General features: G+C 38.7%; 1 protein-coding gene across 6 annotated transcripts in view; it reads right to left on the reverse strand.

The window, feature by feature from the left end:
* The window catches only part of DLG2 (discs large MAGUK scaffold protein 2), a 698,848-nt gene that overhangs the window by 467,270 nt on the left and 207,598 nt on the right, over window positions 1-23,980 (reverse strand). For 4 of the 6 annotated variants that reach the window (XM_035897894.1, XM_035897888.1, XM_035897879.1 and 1 more), the window contains exon 1: window positions 14,700-15,017. The exons of the other annotated variants lie outside the window; for them this stretch is intronic. In XM_035897894.1, coding sequence (XP_035753787.1) covers window positions 14,700-15,017 — 318 coding nt within the window. Of the gene's footprint in view, window positions 1-14,699; window positions 15,018-23,980 lie in introns of those variants that run through there. 6 annotated transcript variants of the gene reach the window in all.

Genomic DNA, 23,980 nt, shown 5'->3' on the forward strand with positions numbered 1-23,980 from the left:
AGAGGGACTGTGGCCATGGGGGAGCCACACTGGTGAGGAGGAAATGAGTAAGAAGGAAGGAGCAGTGGAACAAAAGCCTGAGAAGGACGGAGCAGCAGAGAGAAACGGCTACGTCCTGACCCCAACCTCCTGCACCAGCTGTCACCTCTCCGATGGGACTGAGTGTAACCTGCAGCGATAACAGGGAGGGGAGAGAGGGGTCTGGAGTGAAGCTGAGCCTGGGAAAACAGGAGGAGAGGGTTTTTTTCCCCTAACTCTTTTTTGTTTCTCAATACCCAACCAAGGAATTAAATGTTTATGTTAATCGGCGATAAATAAAGTTAAATTCCCCAAGTTGAGTCTCTTTTGCCTGTGACAGTAATTGGTGAGCAACTTCCTTATTTGTATTTCAGTTCATGAGCTTTCTCGCTCCTTTTCTTTCTATTTTCTTCCCTGCCCTGCTGCAGGGGCAGTGACCAAGAGGTAGTGTGGGTGCTTGGTTGCCAGCTGGGGCCAGCTCCCCACAGCTTGATCTACCATACCATCTACCAGACCTCCAATTAAAGCAGATTTCAGGTGACTTTCCATCATATTTTAAAACCAATCTTATAGGATACCTAAAGCTTTTCCACTATCTCTGAAAAACCACTACAGACACATAATACCTCTCAGGTCAAGACAGTGACAACAAAACATGAGTAAAGAACTCATAATGAATAAAGATCAAAGTATCACAAAAGCTGACATGACTACATCAAATAAAAGCTCATACAGTTTATACACAAAGGCACAACTGTCCCAGGTACCCCCATATGTTTTATAGCAAAAAAATAGCATTCCAGTTTCCTTTATGCCTTATATGTGTAATGCCATTTATAGTACATATTTATTTCTACGAAAACAAGTACTGCTATCAATCAAGTAAATGTTAAATAATTCACCCAGTGAGGTTACTTTTTATAATTTGATATAACAGATCAGCTGGGAATACCCCACTATGTCTCCAGCAGAGAATTTTAGAAATTACTTAACTGTACCTCACCCTTTTACATTTCTCCAACTGGATTACTGCTTTCTTATGAAACATTAAAATGTTTAACTTTTAATATAAATTATAGTAGAGAAGAACTTCTATAAAGCTTTAGTGGAGTTTTGCCAATGGGTTGCTTAGAAACCTCTAATCCATTAAGAACAAATAACTGAGTGGTTCACTTTATAAGTATTTTACATTAGAAGAATAAGAACAACATAGCCATGTGATTTTACATACAGGTGTATTTATTTATGGATGCAGAAATGCGTGTGCTATTTAAGTCTGAAGGGCTTTGGTGGTTGTTATTAAATTTTCAATCAAAGGGAAGTAAGAATAGTGTAGTGATTACTAAGTTCCAGCCCAAAACTCTTGCTTCACTATGGCTGAACTTTTGCATCCAATAATTAAAGGCAGTAATGCTGCTTTATAATACTTTCAGATCAACTGAAATCTTACTTCACTAACTTTTCCCACTAGTGCTGCAGTAGTTAAAGATCAGTCATTGCAGCAATTAAAATTGACTTCTTTGGCCTTCAAACTCCTTTGGTGGATTGAATCTGAGTGCAAGATGTCTACAGAAAAATAATTTCCTTTCCTCCACTTCTCTGCCAATTTTCAAGATAAATTAAAAAATTATAAATAGATGCTATAGGAGTAACATTTTCTGTGCATTTGATATATTCAACTTTGAAAATATCTTTTTTTTTTTTTTTTAAAAATCCTGGCAATTTACATATCAGATGGCATTTTTAAGGATCTTTCTTCTTGTTCTTTACTTTCACATAGAAATGGAAAAAACAATAGCATGAACTAAAAAAAAAGATCTAATCTGTCAATATAATTGCAGGTTAGACTATTGCTTCAGTCCCAGTTCAGCAAAGGGTACTTAACGTTTGAGTTGACTTCAGCATTCAAAGTATTGCCAGCAACGCAAAGTCCCACTAACATAGACTAACATAGTGCGCTTACAGAACAGTGGTAAGCACTGTGCTGAACTGTGGTCTGCAAAGTTTTCACTTTCCTCTCTACTGGCATGGCTTCTTGTTCAACATCTCTTTTTCAGATGTCCGTGAAGAAAAATATTAAGACGTTTCAGATATCCTCAATGACTTTTTGTCATTGTTTTTTCCTTACATTTTCAGTATTTTCTCCTCTTATTCCAACTTTACCAATTTAGTAGTACAAGAACTGGTTAAACTGTGTTGTCCAGCTCTGCACAACATCCCAGCAATGAGGTCAGCTCAAACAGCTGAAGCAACAATCCTGTATTGATGGAAAGTCTTGAAGAAGTAGTGCTGGTTGAGTAATTCCTTTGCACCTCCAAGCCAATATGTCCATCACCCCCAGAGTACAGCTCTTCCTTTAGCTGAAGTTTCTCATAGATTGAATGAGCTGATGCAAACTGACCCACTTCAGTAAAGACCTCACTACCCACTGCAAGGCTTTCTTCAGTGACATGGAGAACTACTAACCTTGAGAAGCTGGAAATCCTATCAACATACACAGGCTCATGGATCCAGGAAGTCACTGAGATTCCCAGCAAGGGGATGGGGCTTGACGCCACACCTCCATGGTGGCCACGAGCAGCAAAGGCCCTTAAAGGCCCAATGGAGAACAGATTCCAGATACCCTTCCACATAGATGGGTTAGCCAAAACAAAGCCATAAACCAGCTAAAAATTATAGTTCAACAAATAGTGCAGGTTAGTTCAGTCTAGCTGTTGCCTATAGGACTAAGCTATGATAAAGGGGTTTAACATGCAAAGCTCCCCCTCTGTTTTATGGACAATCCACAACATGTTGGTTAACCTCCCTGCCTCAGCCTTCCCAGTCTGAAATCGAATGACCATTGACCTAACTCACAAATGTATCAGAGAAGAAAAGAATCATATAGCTGTTCCTACCGAGGCTCTTTGAGAAATGCCAAGACATCAGGCAGCAATGACATCTGGAGAAACACAAACAGGATCAATTTTGCTTTGATCACCTTTGCTGCCCCTGGTTATTTGTTGAACACCAACTAATACTTCAGATTGCAAAACGCATTTCCTTCGTCTTTGTGGTTTTGATATTGTTATTATTATTAATAAAACAAAACTCAAGCTCCTTTGCCCCTCATCCCCTGCCATCAAATGTTTCTGATGTGGCAATTCTGTTCGCTTTTGCATTTTGCTGTTTTGCTGGATTTGCTGAACCCTCAAGTGCAAGAGGTAACATGATGAAATAGAAACTGGCAGAAAGTACATTAAAGTTATTATCACCTGAGGACAAATCCTGGCAAGTGAACCACAAGAAAAAAGACTTCCATCTGGATATAAGACAAAGAACATACAGGTAAACCCAGCAATTCCACTGCTGTCTTGGCAGCCACTCAAAAATGTGAAAATACAGATGAGGTATGAAAAAAAATTATGTAGAAGTAATGGGGCTCTTCAGAAAGAAGACAGAAAGGGACAAAGGTGAGAAGGAAACCAGGCACTAAATTTCCACAGTACCAAAACGTGTTTTGAAAGGTCATTACATAAAATGAGCAAAAGGCAACCTTTTGGTTAGACATGACAAGGGCTACCATCAGAAGATACAAGGACCCAAGAATTATGTATCCAAAGAGCTTTTTAGTTTTGGACTATTCAGCAAAATATTTTTGCAATTCTGCATTTTCGTCCACTACAAAGAGCTGATTCATTCCTTTCTGTATTCTCTGTATGATTAATGTAATGTTTTATTTCTTGGTACATGAACTAGTTTAGCTGATAGACAGCAACCAATGCTTAAAACCAAAACAACTAGGAGTGATAACCTCAAATTTCAGCACAAATTATTTAAAGAGTAATGTATGAGTTCCAAGTTTGTGCTGACTACGTAGACTTAAATGCATCTCAGTAAAAACAGTAGATCCACTGAGAATACTGCCATGACAACTCAAAGAAAAAAAGAACTACCAAAGGCAGTATTTTTGCAGATTTATGCCCGCAGAAGTGATCATATTGCTACTACTTTTATACTTGCAATGGCTGAGCAAGCTAATAACTGCCCCAGAGGCAGCTGCAGTATATCATGACTCTGCCCATTACATATACTATAGCTACATTACAGAAAAAGTATGCTATAGTCAAATCAAACTGCAACAAATTGGTCTTGCCTCTCCTCATATTTCTGTAGGGTTTTACTTCTTTAAAGTCATTGAAGATTTAAATAATAATGATTAAAAATTATAATAATAACCATAGCAACCTATAAATGTTTTCAAAGTTGTTGAAAGTCCTATAGGCCAGGTTTTTCACAAATGCCCAATGATTAATGCGTTCCATGGATGCCTAGCTAAGTGAGTGTTTCCAAAACTTACAGTCCTTGAAAGTATGAAGATGTGGCACTCTCTTCTCCCATCACTTTCTAACCTCCTCCCCTAATGTTGTGTGACTACATCTCCAGCTGGTTGTTACTGGTTAGTCACCTGCAGACAACTTCTACCCATTACCAATCCCCTGATACCGTTATTCTGTTCTGAACATGCAGTGCTAAAAAGCAGCTCCTGAAAAATTAAAGCAATGGGCACTGAGGATATGAAGTTGTCAATAACTGAATGAATATGATCACTGCAAAAGTTTTCAGGCATTTCATATACAAACGCATATGCATTTGATGAATAGCTAGAAAAATATTAGTAACCTGCAGTGGAATCTGGATTTCATCCACACGTTTTATGGATCCTCATGTTAAACAGTTTGGTTTTACTTCTACAGGTGTGTTTTTTTTCTGTGTGTTAGGAAGACAGTACAGGGGAATGGACCATAATCTCTCAAAGTCTGAAACCAGGAGTTGTGTGCTAAGCTCTGAAAAGTCAGAGATGTACATGTCTAATGAGGAAAACTAATGGTGATCAGGCTGTTTCGATCTTTTATTTTTAAATAACTCCATACCCTAGGAATTAAAAAAAAAAATCCTTGCTTTGCCCATCATTACGAAATGTGACCTGAGTATCTGTCCTGCTTTGGTTTATGCACAGCTGCATAAAACATTATCATTTACCTATAAATTTATTTAAATGTTACATGTATTAAAACAGGAGTGTTTAAAGGTCTTGCACGCTACAAATGTGCATACTCAGTGTTACCCTTTTTCCATTTTTACACACACAGTTAAAAAATGGAAAAGAATTCACGTCAGAGGAATGAGATATTTTACTGGTAGAGCAGAAATACCAGCTAGCTAAGAAAACTGCTGTACAGAGCCACGGCCGTACTCATGGAAGATGGGTATTTCAGTACTACACAGTGTAAGTTTTAATAACTGTGGTTGGTTTTTTTTTTTTTTTTTTTCTGTTCTTTAAACTATGGTATACTAACATTGCATAAAAAAGTTGTGTTTCAGAAGTAAACTGTTGGAAAACAAAACAATAGAGGTGTGTCTTTTCTACAGGCTTAAAGCCCTTGCTTCTAAATTTACGCTTGAGCAAGCTGGTGGTGTACAAAGGCCAAAGACCATTCAGAACACTGTAGCAAACGTGACAGCATCAGCCCCAGAGAGAATGTGAGACCAGGGCTCTGAATTTTTTTACTGCCATCTTATTAAATACCAAGGTAAGAAATTTTGGTTCTGCTTGCAAAATGTCATTTGCCTGTTCAGGTCTGTCTGCCTGACTGCAATCTTGCAGAGCTAAATTCAGTGGCAACAACTGACCTGTGACAAGTGACTTCTATGCTCTTGACCACAAGATCATAGAATCATAGAATCATAGAATGTTTTGGGTTGGAAGGGACCCCTAGAGGTCATCTAGTCCAACCCCCCTGCAGTGAGCAGGGACACCCCTAACTAGATCAGGTTCCTCAGAGCCCCGTCCAACCTGGCCTTGAATGTTTCCAGGGATGGGGCCTCCACCACCTCTCTGGGCAACCTGTTCCAGTGTTTCACCACCCTCATTGTAAAGAATTTCTTCGTTAGATCCAGTCTAAACCTACCCTGTTTTAGTTTAAAACCATTACCCCTTGTCCTGTCTTGTGTCTGCTGAACAGAAAGTGAGAATAGAAAGGGAAAAGGAACAAGGTGTCCCCCAAACTCTCCATTACCTAAATGAAACATTATTTTTTCTGAGTTCTTGGAGGTAGCAAAGAGCTTGATACAAGTTTCTGCACTTAGCATAGGGAGGCCCCAAGTGCTATCGTGTTGTCAAAACCAAACCACGCACATTAAGTGTGACCACCCTTGAAAGAGGCAGCTACGTGCTATCTTCTGGGACATGTCCCCTGCCACGTGCTTCTGCTCTCAGCCTTGTGCTGGTGCTAGAAGCTGTGCAAGTGGATGTCAAGCTGGGCCATGAAATAGGTATCTCAAATGCTTTTTTTTTTTTTCTGGTTTAACTTTCTGTTCTCTGAGCTCAGTACACCATCATACAAAGCAGCACAGGGAAGGAAGCAAAGTGTAGGGCCAGGACCCCACTCCTCTGGCAGCCACTCTTAAGTGGAGCAGAGCTGCGTTTCTCCTTCACAAAGCTGTCAAAATCACATTTTTCACAAAAGATACCCTACAGAATGAAAAAAAGTAAAAACAGATCTTAGACCTTACTCACGTTTTCATTAAATATTTAATGTGCTCGGCTATCAGGTGAGCGTGGACTGCAACATAAAAACTTGGACAAACCAGCACACAGATAAATAGCAGAAGTTTCCATGAGCGTGCATGCAACAAATACCAGTTCAGTATGGAGGAAAGGTTTATCAAAATTTAAAAGAAAACCTGTAAACAAAGAGTCTTAAAAGCCTCTCTTGAACTGTTTTCATATCTGAGCGCATCACAGCCACCCTACGATGTCAGTAACTGGCAGCCTACGGCACGACTCCATTCTGCTCTCATTTGAAATGCATAATGAAAATCACTTGTCTGATGTTCTGTTTGACCAATTGCATGAACAATTTCAGCTGCTGAAGTAACCTGCTTCTCCTTGTACAAATACTTAATCAGAAAGGTAAAACTCCATATTAAAAATACAATATATCTAAACCAAAACCAGATGTTAGTTTGCTAAATTGGATTTTGTACTGCATTCATAGCTGGCTCCTGTGACTTAAAAGAAAGCTTATACCAGAATTGGAATTTACAAAAAGGATTATTTTGTTTGTTTTTCTGATGTTCATTTTAGATATTACAGAACCTGTATTTTGTATACATAAAGAAGTCCTTTTTGATCCCTGTATTTCTAACTCTTGAAACAATGGGAGTTTTTGAAATGGGGTGACCATTGAGCCAATTCATCTGATTAACTGCAGTCATTTATAAAAAAATAGTTATACAAAAAGGTAAATTAATATATATTATTTGATTTATAAACTATTGTAACAATCTATGGCTTATTTCAAAGCAAACACAGTTCTTAAAAGCAAAGTATTGTAATCCATAAACCTTTTTTAGATTTTTTGGCTTTATTTTTATTATCCTTCATCCAAAAGCCACATGCAGACATGAGGAAACAGAGCGCTAACTTGGCAAACTCTGTAAATCCTGTCATTACCACAACTAGAAACTCTTTTCAGGTTTTTTTTTGTAGGGAACTCTGACATTTCACAGTTGATTCAAACAGCCATTTCCAAAACAGAAATAATTTTTCAGGTTGTGTCTTCAAGTCATGCCAAAATAGCTGAGACAAATTCTGTCTCAATCTTAGCCATTGCTCAGCATCTAGCTATAAATTGCCATGCATCATCCTTCACTTACTTTGTTTTGATTAGACCAAAACCAGCTATAAATTGCCATGCCAGGATGATTCCTTCACTTACTTTGTTTTGATTAGACCAAAACCATCTTGTTGAGTTGCTGTACAGGTTTTGCATCTTTGAATGCCTAATTTAAATGTAGTGGAACATTAGATAGAAAGCACAACCAGGGTTATCAAGTCTTATTCCTATCATATTAAACAAACTCTAAGGCAACCCTTTTTTTTTCCCCCCTTTAGTTCAGAGAGCATCCAGTCTATCAATCCCGTTGACACACCACAAACCAGTTTCAGCAACCTATACCCTCTTGAGTCAGTGTAAGAGACGGGAAGGCTGAAATCCCATTGTGCCTCGTGTGCCATCGGAGCAGGACAGGACAGATCGAAGGCTTTCCTGTGTTGTAAGTTCCTGTGATGGTAAGGAGCTTGTTAGGTAAAAATGCCTGGATATTCCTAGAATTGGACTACACAGCAGACTACAGAAGAAGTGAAAAAAACAAACAAAAAACAACCCCAAAATGGTTTTTAATCCCTTTGGGCTCTGCCAGTCTGGTCCTAGGGAAATGCCCTTCTGTTCTCAAATATGATGAACAGTTTATCCATGGGTGAATACCCGTGCCAAGTATTAGAGAAATTTATCAAGAGCAGGAGGACTATCAGAGCACTTGTGCAGTTTTGGACAATTACCAATGCTACAAACAATCCCCTTCCAAATTCTACATTTCCCTTCCCATGCCCCCTTTCATCCCCCCCTGAGAATCCCAGAAGCCAAATTATATGTCAAGGGGAGAAAATGTTCTTGGCTTCTCGAGGCATCTAGGAGGAGAAACTTTGAAACATGGGATTAATTAAATGCAAATCTAAATATGGTGCAACAAATCATGCAAATTAAGCATTAACATATTTATAACTGAACAGTCAGCGTGAGCCAAAATGTGTGTAGATAAACTATAAATCATTACAATCATTGGTTAGTACAGTATGAAGCATATATTTATCCTTTTCAGTATTTAAATGAAAGTATACAGAACATCTTGCACACAAATATTTTCATGATCTGTATAACCATGCCTATTCCTTAACTGTCTTTGCTGCAACTTAAAATTATGCATTATCAAAAACACTGATGAAAGACCTGGTACATTAATAGAAGGAGACAGAATATTATACAGTGAGAGAATATCTACTTTTCTTTTACTCCCAGTGGCCTTTGCATAGCAATGCTGCATTATCAATCCAAGCAGAGGTGGCTTGAATACCCCTTGAGACACAATGGAAAATCTGGAATGAATGAGACATCCCCAGGTTCCCGAGTCTGCAGAGGACAAAGCCTCATGGCTAGTGCTGGGGTTTTCTTTTTCTTTTTTTTTTTTTCTTTTCATTTTAATTTTTTTTAAACCTGTATGTTATAGGGAAAATCCAACCGTGTCTCAGCATGTTTAGTTTCTGATCTTTTCATGACATACCATGTCCTTCTTTCAAATCGGTACCATGTGAACAGCCATTACACTAAGGAAAGCGTATTTCCAAACAAATATTATGCAACATTTCATGTTAGTTCTGACCAGGAACGTTCCCTACATTGCTAATGGGTTTTCTGACCTCTACACAGGGGACTCAAAGGCTAATCTCTGGCCTCCTTTTTATGCCAAACATAACCTAAATGCTATGAATTCAGTATTAACAATGCGTTCCTGGGTTTGGTAGAAGATATAGGTTAAACATGAATGTAAAATCCTGTTTTCTAAAGCAGCTGTCCTGGGAGATGCTCAGATATGGAAAGGCACCCAGAATGCTGTAGACTTCTCAAAGTCCTCTGTCAGTCAGTGGGTCTGGACACATGAGTCGTTAGAACAATATTACTCATCTTGCAAAAGAACACACTAACAGGTTTTGTATTTCTGATTTGAAACAGTGTCAGCAATCTGTGCAGCTGTCACTTAAAAGATGTACAAATGAATTTACTTCTATAAATGCAGCACAATGATCTGTCCAAGGCAAGATACTGAATTAACATACATCTTCCTAAAACTTAGGCGCTATCACCTAAATCCACTGATAAGAGCATACCAGCGTGAGAATGGGATATGAACTTCTTTCTCCATTAAAAATTGTCAGTGTTACGCCAAATCTTTAACTCTTGACTCATGACATCTAGCTCTCAATAACCTTGAAGATTAAAAACCCAAAGAATTTTAAAAGCCAAATAAACAGCATAATTTGGCTCTCCTTTAACTGTTATTTTCCTGGCACTTGAATATACTAAGTAAGAGTGAAAAGGTCTCCCTTAGCTAATTAAAGCAGCTCAACATACCTCCATTGCAGGGAGTGTCCACACTGGTGAGGCCAAACCTCGAATACTGGGTTCAATTTTGGGCCCCTCACTACAGGAAAGATGTTGCATTGCTGAAACATGTCCAGAGGAGAGCAACAAAGCTGGTGAGGGGTCTGGAGCAAAAGTCCTGTGCGGAGCGGCTGAGGGAACAGGGTTTTTTTAGTCTGGAGAAAAGGAAGCTGAGGGGAGACCTTCTCGCCCTCTACAACTGCCTGACAGGAGGGGGTAGCGAGGCAGGTGTTGGCCTCCTCTCCCTGGTAACAGGTGATAGGACGAGGGAAAATGGTCTGAAGTTGTGCCAGGGCAGGTTTAGGTTGGACCTTAGGAAAAATTTCGTCACTGGACGGCTCTGGAAGGGGCTGCCCAGGGAAGTGGTCGAGTCCCCATCCCTGGAGGGGAGCGACTCCTCCAGTCTGCTTAGGGACATGGTTTAGTGGTGGATGGCAGGGTTAGGTTAATGGTTGGACTTGATGATCTTAAAGGTCTTTTCCAACCTAAACTATTGTAGGATTCTATGATTCTAAGAATGGCCAGTTGCATGTGGGAATCTTTGAACCTGAAAGGAGTAATCCAAGCTTTCAAGAAGACAACCAATGACAAAGCATTTCTTTATACTATTAGAAGAGCCAGTGTCTCTTGGAATAGCCCTTCTGCTTTAATACTATAGCAGGATGCCTCAAAGCTAGCTCTCACCTCACCTCAGCATGCAGAGAGCTCTCAAATGATATACGGAAATTTCTGAACCGGTGCCAAAGGCCTTCAAAGACAAAAGACTATTCTCAGTTCATACATCAGAATTTGGCTGTTCACTGTCTTTTTTAATTCATGCCACATCTATAAACTGGGGTTTAGCTCACAAGCCTCTCTACCAGGTAAGAAAACAGCTCACTGATGATATGTTTTTTAAAAGACACCAGCTGCAAAAAAAAACTTGTTTCTGATCTTGCTGGAAAAAACCAACCAACCCAAAAAGTCTTCGAAGGTGACATTGACGGTAAACTATTTAAAAACATGTGAAAAATTATATTTCTATTTAAGTTTCCAAAACAAAACACATGTATGCATTTTTGCAGTTTACACATGCAGGATACTACCTGATATGAGATGTTTTTCCTTGAGAACATTGCAAAACAGGAGGGTCAAAAATTTAATAGCAAATAGAGCGAGCTGAATTAAAGTGGAATCTAATATTGTCTTCTGAGCAACAGAGATGATGTTATAAACAGCCAAAGATGGGAATCCGCTTCTACCTTATTGCTCCTTTCACAGAAAAATACTGAGCTCTAGGAATCTGAAAACATGGATTTACACACATATTGGAAAGGTGTTTGGAGAGGGCCCTCTTTCATATCGACTCCATGAAGTAAAATTTATACCTTGGACTTCTTAAAGCAAGCAGAGTGGCTCAGTCTCTGCAATTTCCTATTCAACCTATAATCAGGGTAATACAGCTGGCTCTTCCTCCATTCCTTCTGCACGAAGCGTAGCTGTTCATCACACACCTTCAGCCACACGTGTTGTCACACATTTCTAATCTGAATTATCAGTAGATTATATGTGCCAGCAGTCTGTATGTGTCAGAAGGGAAAGTACATCTAATGTTACAGACTACAACCAATGTTAGATCGACCCATGGAAAACTGCAGGTCACCTCCTTGACTCCGTTTCACCCCCCTGGCCCTCCAAAATTTTGCCCAGAGCTCTCACAGTTAACATAACACTGGGCCCTTAAATATGAAATCTCTGAATGAATCACGCGAATTATACGACTCCATGACGTTAACAGTGATAGAGATAGCCAGAGCACTGCAGAGAAGCAAGAAATATTTCCAGGCAACAGGAACATATAAAACTTGCTTATTAAATCTCTCCTTTTTTTTTTTTCTTTTCTTTTTTTCTCTTTCATTTAAGTATAGGAAACAGAACTGTAAATGAGTTTGTCAAAAAGGACTGGAAGTAAAAAAAAAAAAAAGGTCTTGGAATCAAATATCCATCTAAACTTGATTTCAACTCACTTTCAAAATTAAGAGGGGTTTTTTTTTTTGTAATTCTAAATTAATCTCTATTTGGATATGTAGAGAGCATTTTTCTACCCAAAACTCAACAGGAAACTACGAGCAAACTAGCAAAGCAGAATTTCTAGGACAGTTAAAATATTAATAATACCAGAGTGCCATTCTTTTCTCTGACATATCAGAGCAGAAGGAACTGGTAAAGAAAATGGAGCCATGTCTTCAGTGATAAAAATCAACACTTTTATCAGGATCAGGATGACAAAGTGTACATTAATAACAGCTGTCTAGTACACGTTCTAGGAATTAAGGACCTGTGCATTACATTTGGTACTATAGGTACTAATCAAGAAGCAGTTTTTCCAAGGTGTTATGTGTCTTTCCTATGCTTGAGGAAGGTAGTCTCTCCCAAAAATGTCAAGCAGAAGAAAAATCTGCTCAGAACTTTACAGAAAAGAAACCTCCACTTTCAAAGCTGTCGCTACCTTATTTATTATCACAGTTACACACAGGATGGAAATTTCAAATAATTTTTCCTTTTTTGTAGGCCAGCAAATGTAACCATTTCACTGCTCCTTATTTTGGCAAGAAAGGCAACAGTTTTCCCAGTCAACATAGCCCTCAAAAACCAACACTGACTTCAACCTGGATCCCCAAAGTAAGGGCAATTATTAAGGGCCGCTCTATTATGTCTTCCCATTTTGCGTCTATACAATATAATTGATAAAATGATTGTCTAAGTGTATGCTGATACAACATACATACACACACGTGCATATGTACACACACATCCTTTCTTTTCTTCCCACAGCTTACTTTACACAGAGGAAAAAAGATGGATTGTTATTAGAAGTGAACTATTTCACAACTTTATGCCATAAAGCCCACCAAGTATTTGTCAAAGGAAGCACCTCAGTCCATCCCTAGGCACAGAAGATCAGCCTGATTGATGGTAGATCGATTCATTATAGGCAGAACCCAAGAAAGGCGCTTTCCTAACAGAATATGGTAGTTGGCTTTAAGAACATAGAGTAAAGGAAGTTCACAGGGCAGAGTTCAAAATTAAATATAAGGAAGTACATACACCTGAACCACTTCACATTATCTAAACACAAGTGGATGTGATTACAAAGGCATTGAAAATACCGAAGTAACTTTTCAATGCAACTTAGATACTGAAGCAGTCTTTGAAGTGGCCTTTATTTACCAAATGCTCCTTCATTTTCTCCTTATGAATTCTATACTTTTGAAAACCAAGGAACTCTTTCATTTACGGTACTTTTTTCCTTCAAGCTTTTTCCAAAACAAAAACCTTCAGAGCCTAAGAAAATATTTAGAGCTTTTTATAATTAAAAATGTAGCACAGTCTAGTTCTATGCTTTATATATTATTTTAACATTGGCTTTATTCTGGCATAAATAGTCATATGTGCTTTCTATGGCAGAAAATTTGTAACATATACTGTAGTCACGTGCAACAATTTTATCACTCCAAAATATATCAGAAAGCTTAGTTTTTCCATTTAATAATAGATCTGAGGCAAAAATTGAAGCTTTCTATATATATAGCAATCACTTTCAGTCAACAGAGCATCACTTTTTTAGACCATAAGACAAGATAAAGTACAGCTACACTATCTGACAATTCTTTGCCTTATTGCTTTTCTGTTCAGGGAAAATATATTAAAACCATTTCCATCAAAGAATTGATTTCATCTCTAGAGAGGGTGCACATGTGCAATGTGGGCTAAGGCTAGTTAAACTCAGTAAGTAAACATATATCTCAAAAAACAATTTCAACATTAAATTCTGCTTTTTTAGTGTAAAATTATGACAAAAGGATTTGAGGTTGACATAATACAAAGCTTTTGAATGAGCTTAAAGTTTTCTAAAGGAGAAATGAAAACACGCATCTGTGGAGGAAGTGTTAATGCTTTTTAATATCAACCATTGTATGAGTGTCACTGTGATTTCTATTTCACAGTTCCAGGTTACTTGGTGTGGAATCATTCTCAGTCTAATTGCTTACAGCTATCTGTACACACCCTACACCCTGATTGGTTTATATTTTAAAATACACTGCCTTGCCATTAAATAAAAAACTATAGATTTCTGAAAGCTAAAGAGCTATTTCATATTTATTAAGGATTTCAATTACATTTGAAGTTCAAAAGAGGAAAAACAGGTCACATTTTCTCTTAGTAATAAATCTAAACCACCACCACACCCCCCCATATACTCTATTTAAAATATCCTTATTAACTTAATGTAATATTTGAAAAAACTGTTTACAGAAGCAGGCAAAACCCATTACATGGGGGGGGTGGGGAGAAATACATCCTTTCTTTACACAGCACGATGGAATACAAAGTCTATGGAACCTGGAGGTAGAAAGCAAAAAATTTTAACAACAAAACCCTTCCAAGAGGACCCCACAATTTCCACAGGCCACAGAGAATCAATATTCAAACAACAGACATTACCAACCGACAGCTCGCCCTTGCAGTTAATTTTTCCAGAAGGCACCACTGAACACAAATCAAGACACAGCACAAAAAGTTGCCGACACCACCAAACCTCACTTTCTTTCCCTGGAGCATCCTCTAAGTCGCTTGGAGAGTGAAGAATTGGCTCACCTGCACCGGGGGGGACCAGCCGTGGGCACAGGCGCACTCTGACCACCACTCCCCCGGGCTGCCCTGGGGCTTGGCTGGGGATTTATGGGGGCTCTTCCGCACAGTGTCCCACAGAGGGACAATCTTGCTCCTGCTCTGGCTGGCACCCCCAGGTCCCCAAGAGGGGAGCACCTGAGAGTTATACTGGAACCCCGGAGGATGCTGGTGCCAACGACAGGCGCAGTGGGCATCCCTCGCTATGGGAGGCACGCTCCTGCCGGCGTCCGACCCCTCGGACCCCCTGCCACAGCTGTGCTGCTTGGGAAGGTGTGCGTGCATGGCGCACCCAGGGCTTCCTTTGGCCAGTTTGCATGCAAGTGCTTCTCCTCCCAGACGTGAGGTCCTTTGCTGGGGCCTCTCCAGCCCCCTTGGCAGCAGCTAGCGGCAGGGCATGGCGGGAGCGGGGCGCAGCATGAGCTGCTGGCCAGCAGCTCTGTGTCAATACCGGACTCCACTCGCGCAGCGACTTGACAGCATCCCCGCTGCAGGCAGAAGCAATCAATGCTCTGCGTGGCTGGGACGCACGCCTGCATCCCTTTCTGGATGACAAACCACAGGAGAAAAAAAAAAAAAAAAAAAAAACAAAACAAAAAAAAAAAACACACAAAACCAAAAAAACAATCTTACAATTTTCAGGGAGATTTAATCTTTTTTCTAGCTGACCCCGACACAACTTGCAGGCACCCTGCTGAAGCCGATTTATATGTAGAAGCTTTACAGGCAAAGTGCTGTCTTGTGGAAAGAGCATCTAGACACACTACTGAAAAAGATACCCCTTTGCCAATGATCAAAACAGACGCGAGAGTGGTTTTTTTTCCCTGCATGCCTGAAAAGACCTCGTCAACAAAATTGCATCAGAAGATGCAAATGCCATGCCCAGGAAGAATGTTATCTGCCCTAAATGCTAAACTGTAGCATCAACTTTGGTATGTACTAATGTACATAAACATAATGGGAAGAGAGTAAGAGGCTGAATTTAAAAATAAAGCCACCTAGAAATGATCTATGCAACAAATGAACAAATCTCCAGCAGCTTATATATATATATATAAATGTGAATATATTTATTTGTGCTTAAGGTCTTCAAGATTATGGCTGATGCATGATTTTCTCTTCTTTTTTTTTTCACCCTTTGCAAATTCTTTGGTGCTTGCCAATAACCTTCTGTACAGAGTTGTCTGTAAATCCCCTCTTGCGTTTTTCTTACTAATACAATCTCTTCTCAAATTTTCTTGCAATCTTTATTTTCTTTTCTTTCTTCTCATAGAAGTGACAGGGGTGTAAAATGTATAAAATCTGGGCTGATTGTTTCAAGCATCTGGAGAGGTTCAGAGATATAATCCAGTCTCAGGTGACTAAGCCTTTAGCCCCTTAAGACTCAGTGGATCTTGAACCCCTATATATCTACATTTTTTGGAGATTTTCTTTTAACTTAAGATTGTCAGAGGTACTTTTAACCAGAGAAAATAACCAATTGATTTTTAAAAACAAATAAAGGGCTGTGTGACAGAATCCTTTTATGTTTATTGGTGTTCAGCTAGGATTTAAGTACGCAAAAATTAAACGGAATTCATAAGTGATACGCATAGTTTTACCATTCCAAATACTAAAGCAAATTTACTTTTAAAGATTTCAAAGACAAAGAGACAGCTATGGCTATCTGCAAATACACTCTCAAATGAGATAAATGAATTTTTACAAATGCTTTGGTGCAATAAGACTTGATTCAATTATTTAATTCCTCCTAAATTCCTCACCTAAAATTCCTCAAAGCTTAGACATTGCTGAAATACATAATGATACAACCTGGCAGTAGTTCTTAATGAAAAATTACGGCAATGCTCTAACAGCGGAAAAAATATTTTGACAACATTGTGATTCAAATTGCCACATGTGAAACCAAATCAGTTTTAACTGTGCTTTCATTCAACGTGCTTGCCCCAAACTATACTACAGTCGTGTTACAATGGAAGGTTCCTTCAGAATTTTGCTGAAAAGCCCAAATCCTACACCTGGCTGTGTCCTCTCACATAACAAGCGCCCGACTGCAAGAACCCTTGTAGCTTTGCGTGCAGTTAAGGTCACTTCCTGCTTGAAAACCCAATATTAACGCACTTCTGAACTGCAGGTGTAGATACTGAAGCCAGCACTTAAAACTCTGAGCTAAGGATGTCCACAAGGTAATAATTGCTACAAGTAAAGTAAATGTACATAAGACTGAATCCATATTTTCACATATTTTCAAGCATAAGGTGTACGAGCTGCCCAGGAAGCTGCTTTCTTCTGCTGCTCAAGGGTAACTCAACCCTGAGCACCTAAAAGCTTATCTACTGGAAGATAAACCAAATTATTACCGCATCATTTCCAGCAGGACTACCTCTGTGTAAGAAATGTATGTGTTACCATTAATCGATGCTATAATGTATAAAATTACAACATATTTATTTATATACTACATATATATTTAAAGACAAAACACTAACAAGACCAAATTCAGATTTCATTTTCATCATCAATAGGCCTGTATTAGAGGTGTCCATCAGCTTAAGACCATCAGCTTCTTTTGTCACATAGCAAGCTACCCAGTTCACTCCAGAAGGCACTGATGTTATTGCAGCTTTCTCAAATGCCAGAGTCTAAAAGAAGCCAGTTTAAACATGACTTCCAAAGCTATTTGGAGAAATCTGGCTAATTGCAGAAGTTGAAAAAAGTTCACATATAAATTTTAAAAAGACCACTCAAAAAAAGATATAGATATATAAAAAAAATCAGGGCAAGCAACAGCTACAACATGGTTGGGGAGTGGAAAGAATCTGCGCATTCTGTGACCAGACACACATCTACACTAATAATATTGGATAAAGCCACCTGTGCCAGAGCACTGAAATGTCTACCACAAAACCCCATAGTCCTATATTTTAAAGCAGTAGGTGACCTTTCAGCAAGCTTACTACACCCCAACCAGAACAAGGAATAACTGCAAAGGCATCCTCTTGACTTTAATGTTTATCAATATGCTGTTAAAACAGTATATTTGAAATGGCCTCTTATCGGAATGTGGATTTTTTTTTTTTTTTAAAGAATTTGAGACAACTGAACTGGCCCTGAACCTACCTGACATTTCTAGGCTATTTCATACTTAGAAAATCCATAAATAAAAAAAAGTTCTATTCATAAATAATTTAACTGTTTGTATATTTTTTTAAAAAGTTTGTCACTGTCTATGTGAGACAAAACCACTGGAATATGGGATGTATATGTGCAACTAATTGCTAGAGAACACAGTAAGATGGATTCAAAAGATAATGCAATTTCATCAGCTGTAATTGAACCATTGTATTAGAAAGGATGGCACGCACTTCTGGATGAACTTGGATTAACACATGGCTCAAATCCACATGCCCAGCTATCACCCTAATTTGATAATAACTGGTGCACAAAGGAAAACTGAATGTTGTACTGTACACTGTGTGAACTGTGTTTGACCTGATACTGTTGTGGAAAAATCTCACTAATTTTCTTTTTAAAATATTAAGTAGGCATGACAAAATGGAGCAAATAGATTTAACTGATATTCTACCAGCACAAATAACTGTAACTGGATTACAGTAATGTTGGACATAGCCCAAAAATAAACTCTGAGAAGAGTTTGCTTCAGGCAAAAATGTACATATGGGAATCAAAAAGTGCATATGGGAAAGAAAAATTATTAATAGAGTTCTGAAAGGGAAGCTAGAAGCATGGGCGAAGATGATTTAGATATAGTAACAGATTTTTCCCTCCAACCAAGAATGCAATGTTATGCAACCATAAAAAATACAGGATGAAAGAAGAGTAATAAACATGGAGTGGACCAGCTTATTTAGTAGTCCTAAAATTCCTATAAATATTTTTCTAGAGAGAAAAATAATGAGAATGATTATTAACATGAATGTAAGGCTACTAAAATAAGTCAAATGCAATTTCCTTGCAACACTTTTGTTTTTTGTTTGGTGAAAAGCAATTATGTTTGTATAGAAATAATAGTCTTAGTGGTGACACAGACTAGAAGGAATGGTTGTGTTTAGTCCAAGATTAGGCTAGGAGCCTAGTGATGTTACACAATGCATTGCTATCACAGGGTACCTAGGAAATCTGGGGCAAATAACTTGATTTTCATAACTATCCCATATGTAAAATGAGGAAACTGCTTCACTTAATGAAACCAGAACCTAAGGGGTGGGGAAGGACACATCTGCAATAAAACAGCTCAGCTTCTGTTTCAGGCCTGCCTCCTCCTCCTTTCCTCCAGGTGTGCAGAACAAGAGAGGCATGCAGGACAACACCACCAAAAATCAAATAGTAGAAGAGGAAAAATATAATGAAAGGTCATTATTTTAAAATTTCACTAGTAAGGAAATTTCATTGGAAATCTGTCAATGGCCTTTAGGAGTAATATTTTGTTTACTTAAAAAAGTTGTACGACCCCATATCCTTTAAGCAAAAAGATTAATCTCAAGCTTTGAAGTTTTATACAAAAATATCAGCATAGCACTCTTTGAGACACAACTCCCTGCATAACGTATCTGCCTGTATGATCAAGGACATGTTCTTTTGATTTTATGAGAGGATAGAAAAGCTCAAGGAGTTACAAGTGCAAACATATCTATTCTCAGTGTTAGCTGCGTGTCCTAGGGTTAACATAAGGACAATAATTTAGAAATCAAGATACAATGAAAAAGAAAAATGACAAGGCTTTGGAAGGGAACTATATCAACAGAAGAAAACAACCCTCAGCTGGGAATATTAAGTCAAAGTCAATCATGTCAAAGCTTGTGGAGAACAGAGCAGCAGGTTTACCAATTTCACATCCAAGTGAATCAAAGAATCATGAAATTTCAGTGGAAAAACTGCACTATAAGAGCATTTCCATCCCAATACAAAAACATATTTTACAGGACCTGTGATTTTCTGGTAGAAGTGTGCAATAGTTTGAGAAGTTCTCTGCTCTAGAGAATTCTGTGCACTTTATTTTAGTGTTTTAGTTATCCTTAAACTAGATTCATATAAAGCCATCAAGCAAGATAACTTAGATGGAACTGCAAAAAGATCTCTTTAGAAAAGACAGATGAAATGCATAAGGTAGAAAGGACAGCAAGGGTTGTTGCAACCATCATTTTCACTATGTGGGAAATACTGACGCCTCTTTTCCACATGCTGTTGAGGACAAAGCATACGGGTTCAAGACTTTCCTAAAATACTTAAATATAACATTGAACCTCCACCCACTATCATGAGAAACAAAAGTCCTTTGCTTGAGTACTTTGGCCAGGTAGTTTGTGACAAGTGCTGTTGAGTCCAAGAACTTTAACCCTTTTAATAACCGCTCAGTTTGCTTTGTTTAATACTATCACTTTGGCAAATTTAAGACAGCTTTTTTAAGACCTGAGTCTTCATTTCCATTTTTTTTAGGAATTGCATTTCAGAACTTCAGTACCAGCCTAATACTCCAACACTGTTTTGCACATAACAAAAAAGGACATATAGGAACGTTCATGGCTAATAGTTACTTAAAATTCATGTCATCTCCAAGTTCAGTTGCATGAAGATATCCAATACCTTAAACTATTCATATTTGTCTCTCCGTTAAAATAGCAAAAACCCAGCATGTTATTTACTATGGGTGATTTTTGATTTTTAAAACGAAATTCAGCTACGTTGGGTCGCTGTTCAGGTAGTAACCTAAGCAGTAAAAGTATACCATAAATACACAGGAGGTATCTGTAGAATAAATTAATCAGGATTTTTATTACAGAGTCACATAAAGATATATGCACTGCATGCATTGCATAAAGAAAGAGGAAAATATGACCAAGCTAGAATTTTTGCAGGAGTGTATTTTTATTCCAAAGCTGGCAATCCACATAGCAAATAAAGAATGCCAATTAGCAAAATCAGGCAATCTTTTTTAGGTTGTCCTGGTTTCAGCTGGGATAGAGCTAATTTTCTTTCTTCCTAGTAGCTGGCACAGTGCTGTGTTTTGGATTTAGGATGAGAAGAATGTTGATAACACCCTGACGGTTTAGTTGTTGCTGAGCAGGGCTCACACCAGTCAAGGACTTTTCAACTTCTTATACTGCCCCACCAGAGAAGAGGTTGGAGGTGCACAAGAAGCTGGAAGGGGACACAGCCAGGACAGCTGGCCCAAATTGACCAAAGGGCTATTCCAGACCATATGACATCATGCGGAACAAAAGCTGAGGAGGCTGGCAGGGGGGATGTCCCACTGCTCGGGAACTGGCTAGGCATCGGTCAGCGAGTGCTGAGCAACTGCATTGTGCATCACTTGTTCTGTGTATTCTTTTATCATTATTTTTATTTCCCTTTCCTTTTCTGTTCTAGGGAATTGTCTTTATCTCAACACATGAGCTTTTCCTTCTTTTCCCCATTCTCTCTCCCATCCCGCTGGGGGGGAGTGAGCGAATGGCTATGTGGTGTTTAGCTGCCTGCCAGGTTAAACCACGACATAGGTGTAGTGCCTATTAGAGCATCCTCTTTCCAACAGATTGCTTCCCATTAAAGTTATTTTGAAAGTACTTCACTCAAATTTATTAGCACAGAATGAGAAATCGTTTCTTCCCTGTGAAGCTATCTGTGTTACGTTCACAATACAGAACATCTTTAAAGAGTTTGGCAGTTCTGGCACTGCCTTACTATGGGCTGGCAGTAAGCTTTCACTGCAGATGAATGGAAAGCAAAGAGATGTGATCACATAGCACAGCCAAAAAAGACAAGGTTCATAGCATACATTACTGAGAATTCAAGTTATGAAGCTCCTCCTTCAGCCTTTGGAAAGTAACACTTGTTTCAAATGATTAACATAACTTTCACAACAAAAGCAAAGTCATTTCACTGGAACATAACTGATTCAATATTACACGAATAATGAAAATCTGTCTTGTTTCTCTACAGTCCATACCTGCCCACCCCTGAGATTTCATTTCAGTTGAAAACAATGTCTAAAAAGATATTCCAAACATAAATATCCTAGAATATTTTTGTAAACAAATTACATACAGACCCACGTGCTGTGTGTTTGTTTATATGACAAGGATGGTACATGAATCAAGAAAGGGAGACATAGAAGCAAGACGAACCCTTGACGGTTTTATACTGAAAAGAACTTTACCCATAACGCAGTTGCTCTAGACATAAGAGGTTTGTATATATTTTGGGTGTTTTTATTTAGTATCTGTCCTCATTACTTTGAAGAGTAAAAACAATCTATTGGGATTATTTGGAATACCTATAATGTTACACCATATCTGCACCAAGTGACCTCAAGGGCCTGGACTGATTGCTCTTTGCTTTGATACAGCTAGAAGTTATTGAGCTCCACGCAGGGCTGACAGGGTAAAACTCTAGAGCCTGTGTTAATAGAGTAGTCAAACCAGATAATCACAGTAGTCTTGCTAGCACTGTGCATATGAGTGAAACCAAACTAATGGCTAAGATAAAAAGTAGTTTCTATGCATTAGTGGATGTAAAGGCAGGCTGCTATTCATAGCTGCTTTAGGATTCCACTTGGTTTAAGAAGAGAAGACAAAATTAAATTTGCGTCCCAGAACAACACTTTAGAGAAAGACCTCCAGGATAGAGCAGGTGAGGACCAGCCATGGGCCTGAGCCTCTACAGCTGTGTTGGTTAAAGCAAGAGGAAACATGGTGATACAGGAGAGCACTTTTCTTCCTTTAAATTGTGAGGACGATTTTATTTTGATAAAAACATCCAGGAAAGTAAGCCCTCAGTAACAAAACACATGATTACTCTTGGAACCACTTGCTATCTTAGAAAAACAATCTGGTCTATATAAAAGGATCACATGGAAAGCACATTAGCTTGTGAAGGAAATAGGGATGCTGTAGATTGTCAAGTAGCAAATTACATTTATGTAATTGAAACAAGTCTGGCCTGTTTCTCATTTTGGTAGAAATCTCTGACATTTTACTTTTCTAAACTGTGATGGTAAACTGGATTGGAAGAATAAAGGCCAGAAGAAATGACCAGCCTGAAACTGAAGCCACAAGAACCTTTTGATTCCATAGAACTACAGTCTGCATTCCCAAAGGAAACACCAGAGCAAATTAAAGAACAGTTGAGGAGTTGTATACTGAAAAGTAGGTAATGATGTGTATTGCAAGGTTTTTGTTTTGCTTTTTATCATTTATTGAAACAAATTCCAACATTTAGCTAGAAAAGCTGCTCTTCAGTCAAATAGCTCTTGCTCTGAGAAACATTTGCCCGAGTTACTTTCAGCTTCCATCCCTTTGTTTTCATTAATTTATTTCTATTCTCTAATTTGATTTTAAATCATTCTTTATCCCTCTCAGTAATCATTACTTTCAAATGAAAAGGTCATTACAGCCCCCATGGTTTGTCAGTCTGTTTATCCAGTTTGTTAACTAGTCCCTCATAAGTCAGCTCCATCCTATAAGCATTTTGCTATTTTCTTTAAACTCTATCCAGCCTAAAGAAAATTACACCTTTGCTGCTTTATGTGATAGCTAGCTGTTAGTGACAGGTTAGTGATCTGAACCCTATGGAAAAAAAAAAAAAGACAAAAATGAACAGCCCCTGGAATATTGATAAAACAAGTTTATGAAAACAGATTACATACTTGGGGAGTCCTTGCAAGAGAGTTCTTGGCAAGGTGCATTCATTGCCTTAATGTCCTGGAGTATGCCTGGGGCAGGCAAGCCAAGAAGAGTACAGGGATCTTGTTAGGTTATGCAGAGAGGAAATTAGAAAGGCAAAAGCCCAGCTGGAATTTAACCTGGCCACTGCTGTAAGGGATAACAAGAAAAGTTTTTATAAATATGTTAACAGCAAAAAGAGAGCCAGGGAGAACCTCCATCCTCTAGTGGATGCAAGGGGGAACATTGCCACTAAAGACGAGGAAAAGGCAGAGATACTCAACGCCTTCTTTGCCTCGGTCTTTAATGGCCTGATGAGTTATCCCCAGGGTACCCAGCCTCCCGGGCTGGAAGATGGGGACGATGAGTGGAATAAACCCCCCATAATCCAGGAGGAAGCAGTCTTTAACCTGCTATGCCACCTGGACATCTACAAGTCTATGGGGCCGGATGGGATCCACCCAAGAATGCTGAAGGAGCTGGCAGAGGAGCTGGCCAAGCCACTCTCTATCATTTATCAGCAGTCCTGGATAACAGGGGAGGTCCCAGATGACTGGAGGTTGGCAAATG

Source organism: Egretta garzetta, unplaced genomic scaffold, assembly GCF_000687185.1.
Source record: "Egretta garzetta isolate BGI_Z169 unplaced genomic scaffold, ASM68718v1 scaffold20, whole genome shotgun sequence".
Classification (NCBI taxonomy): domain Eukaryota; kingdom Metazoa; phylum Chordata; class Aves; order Pelecaniformes; family Ardeidae; genus Egretta; species Egretta garzetta.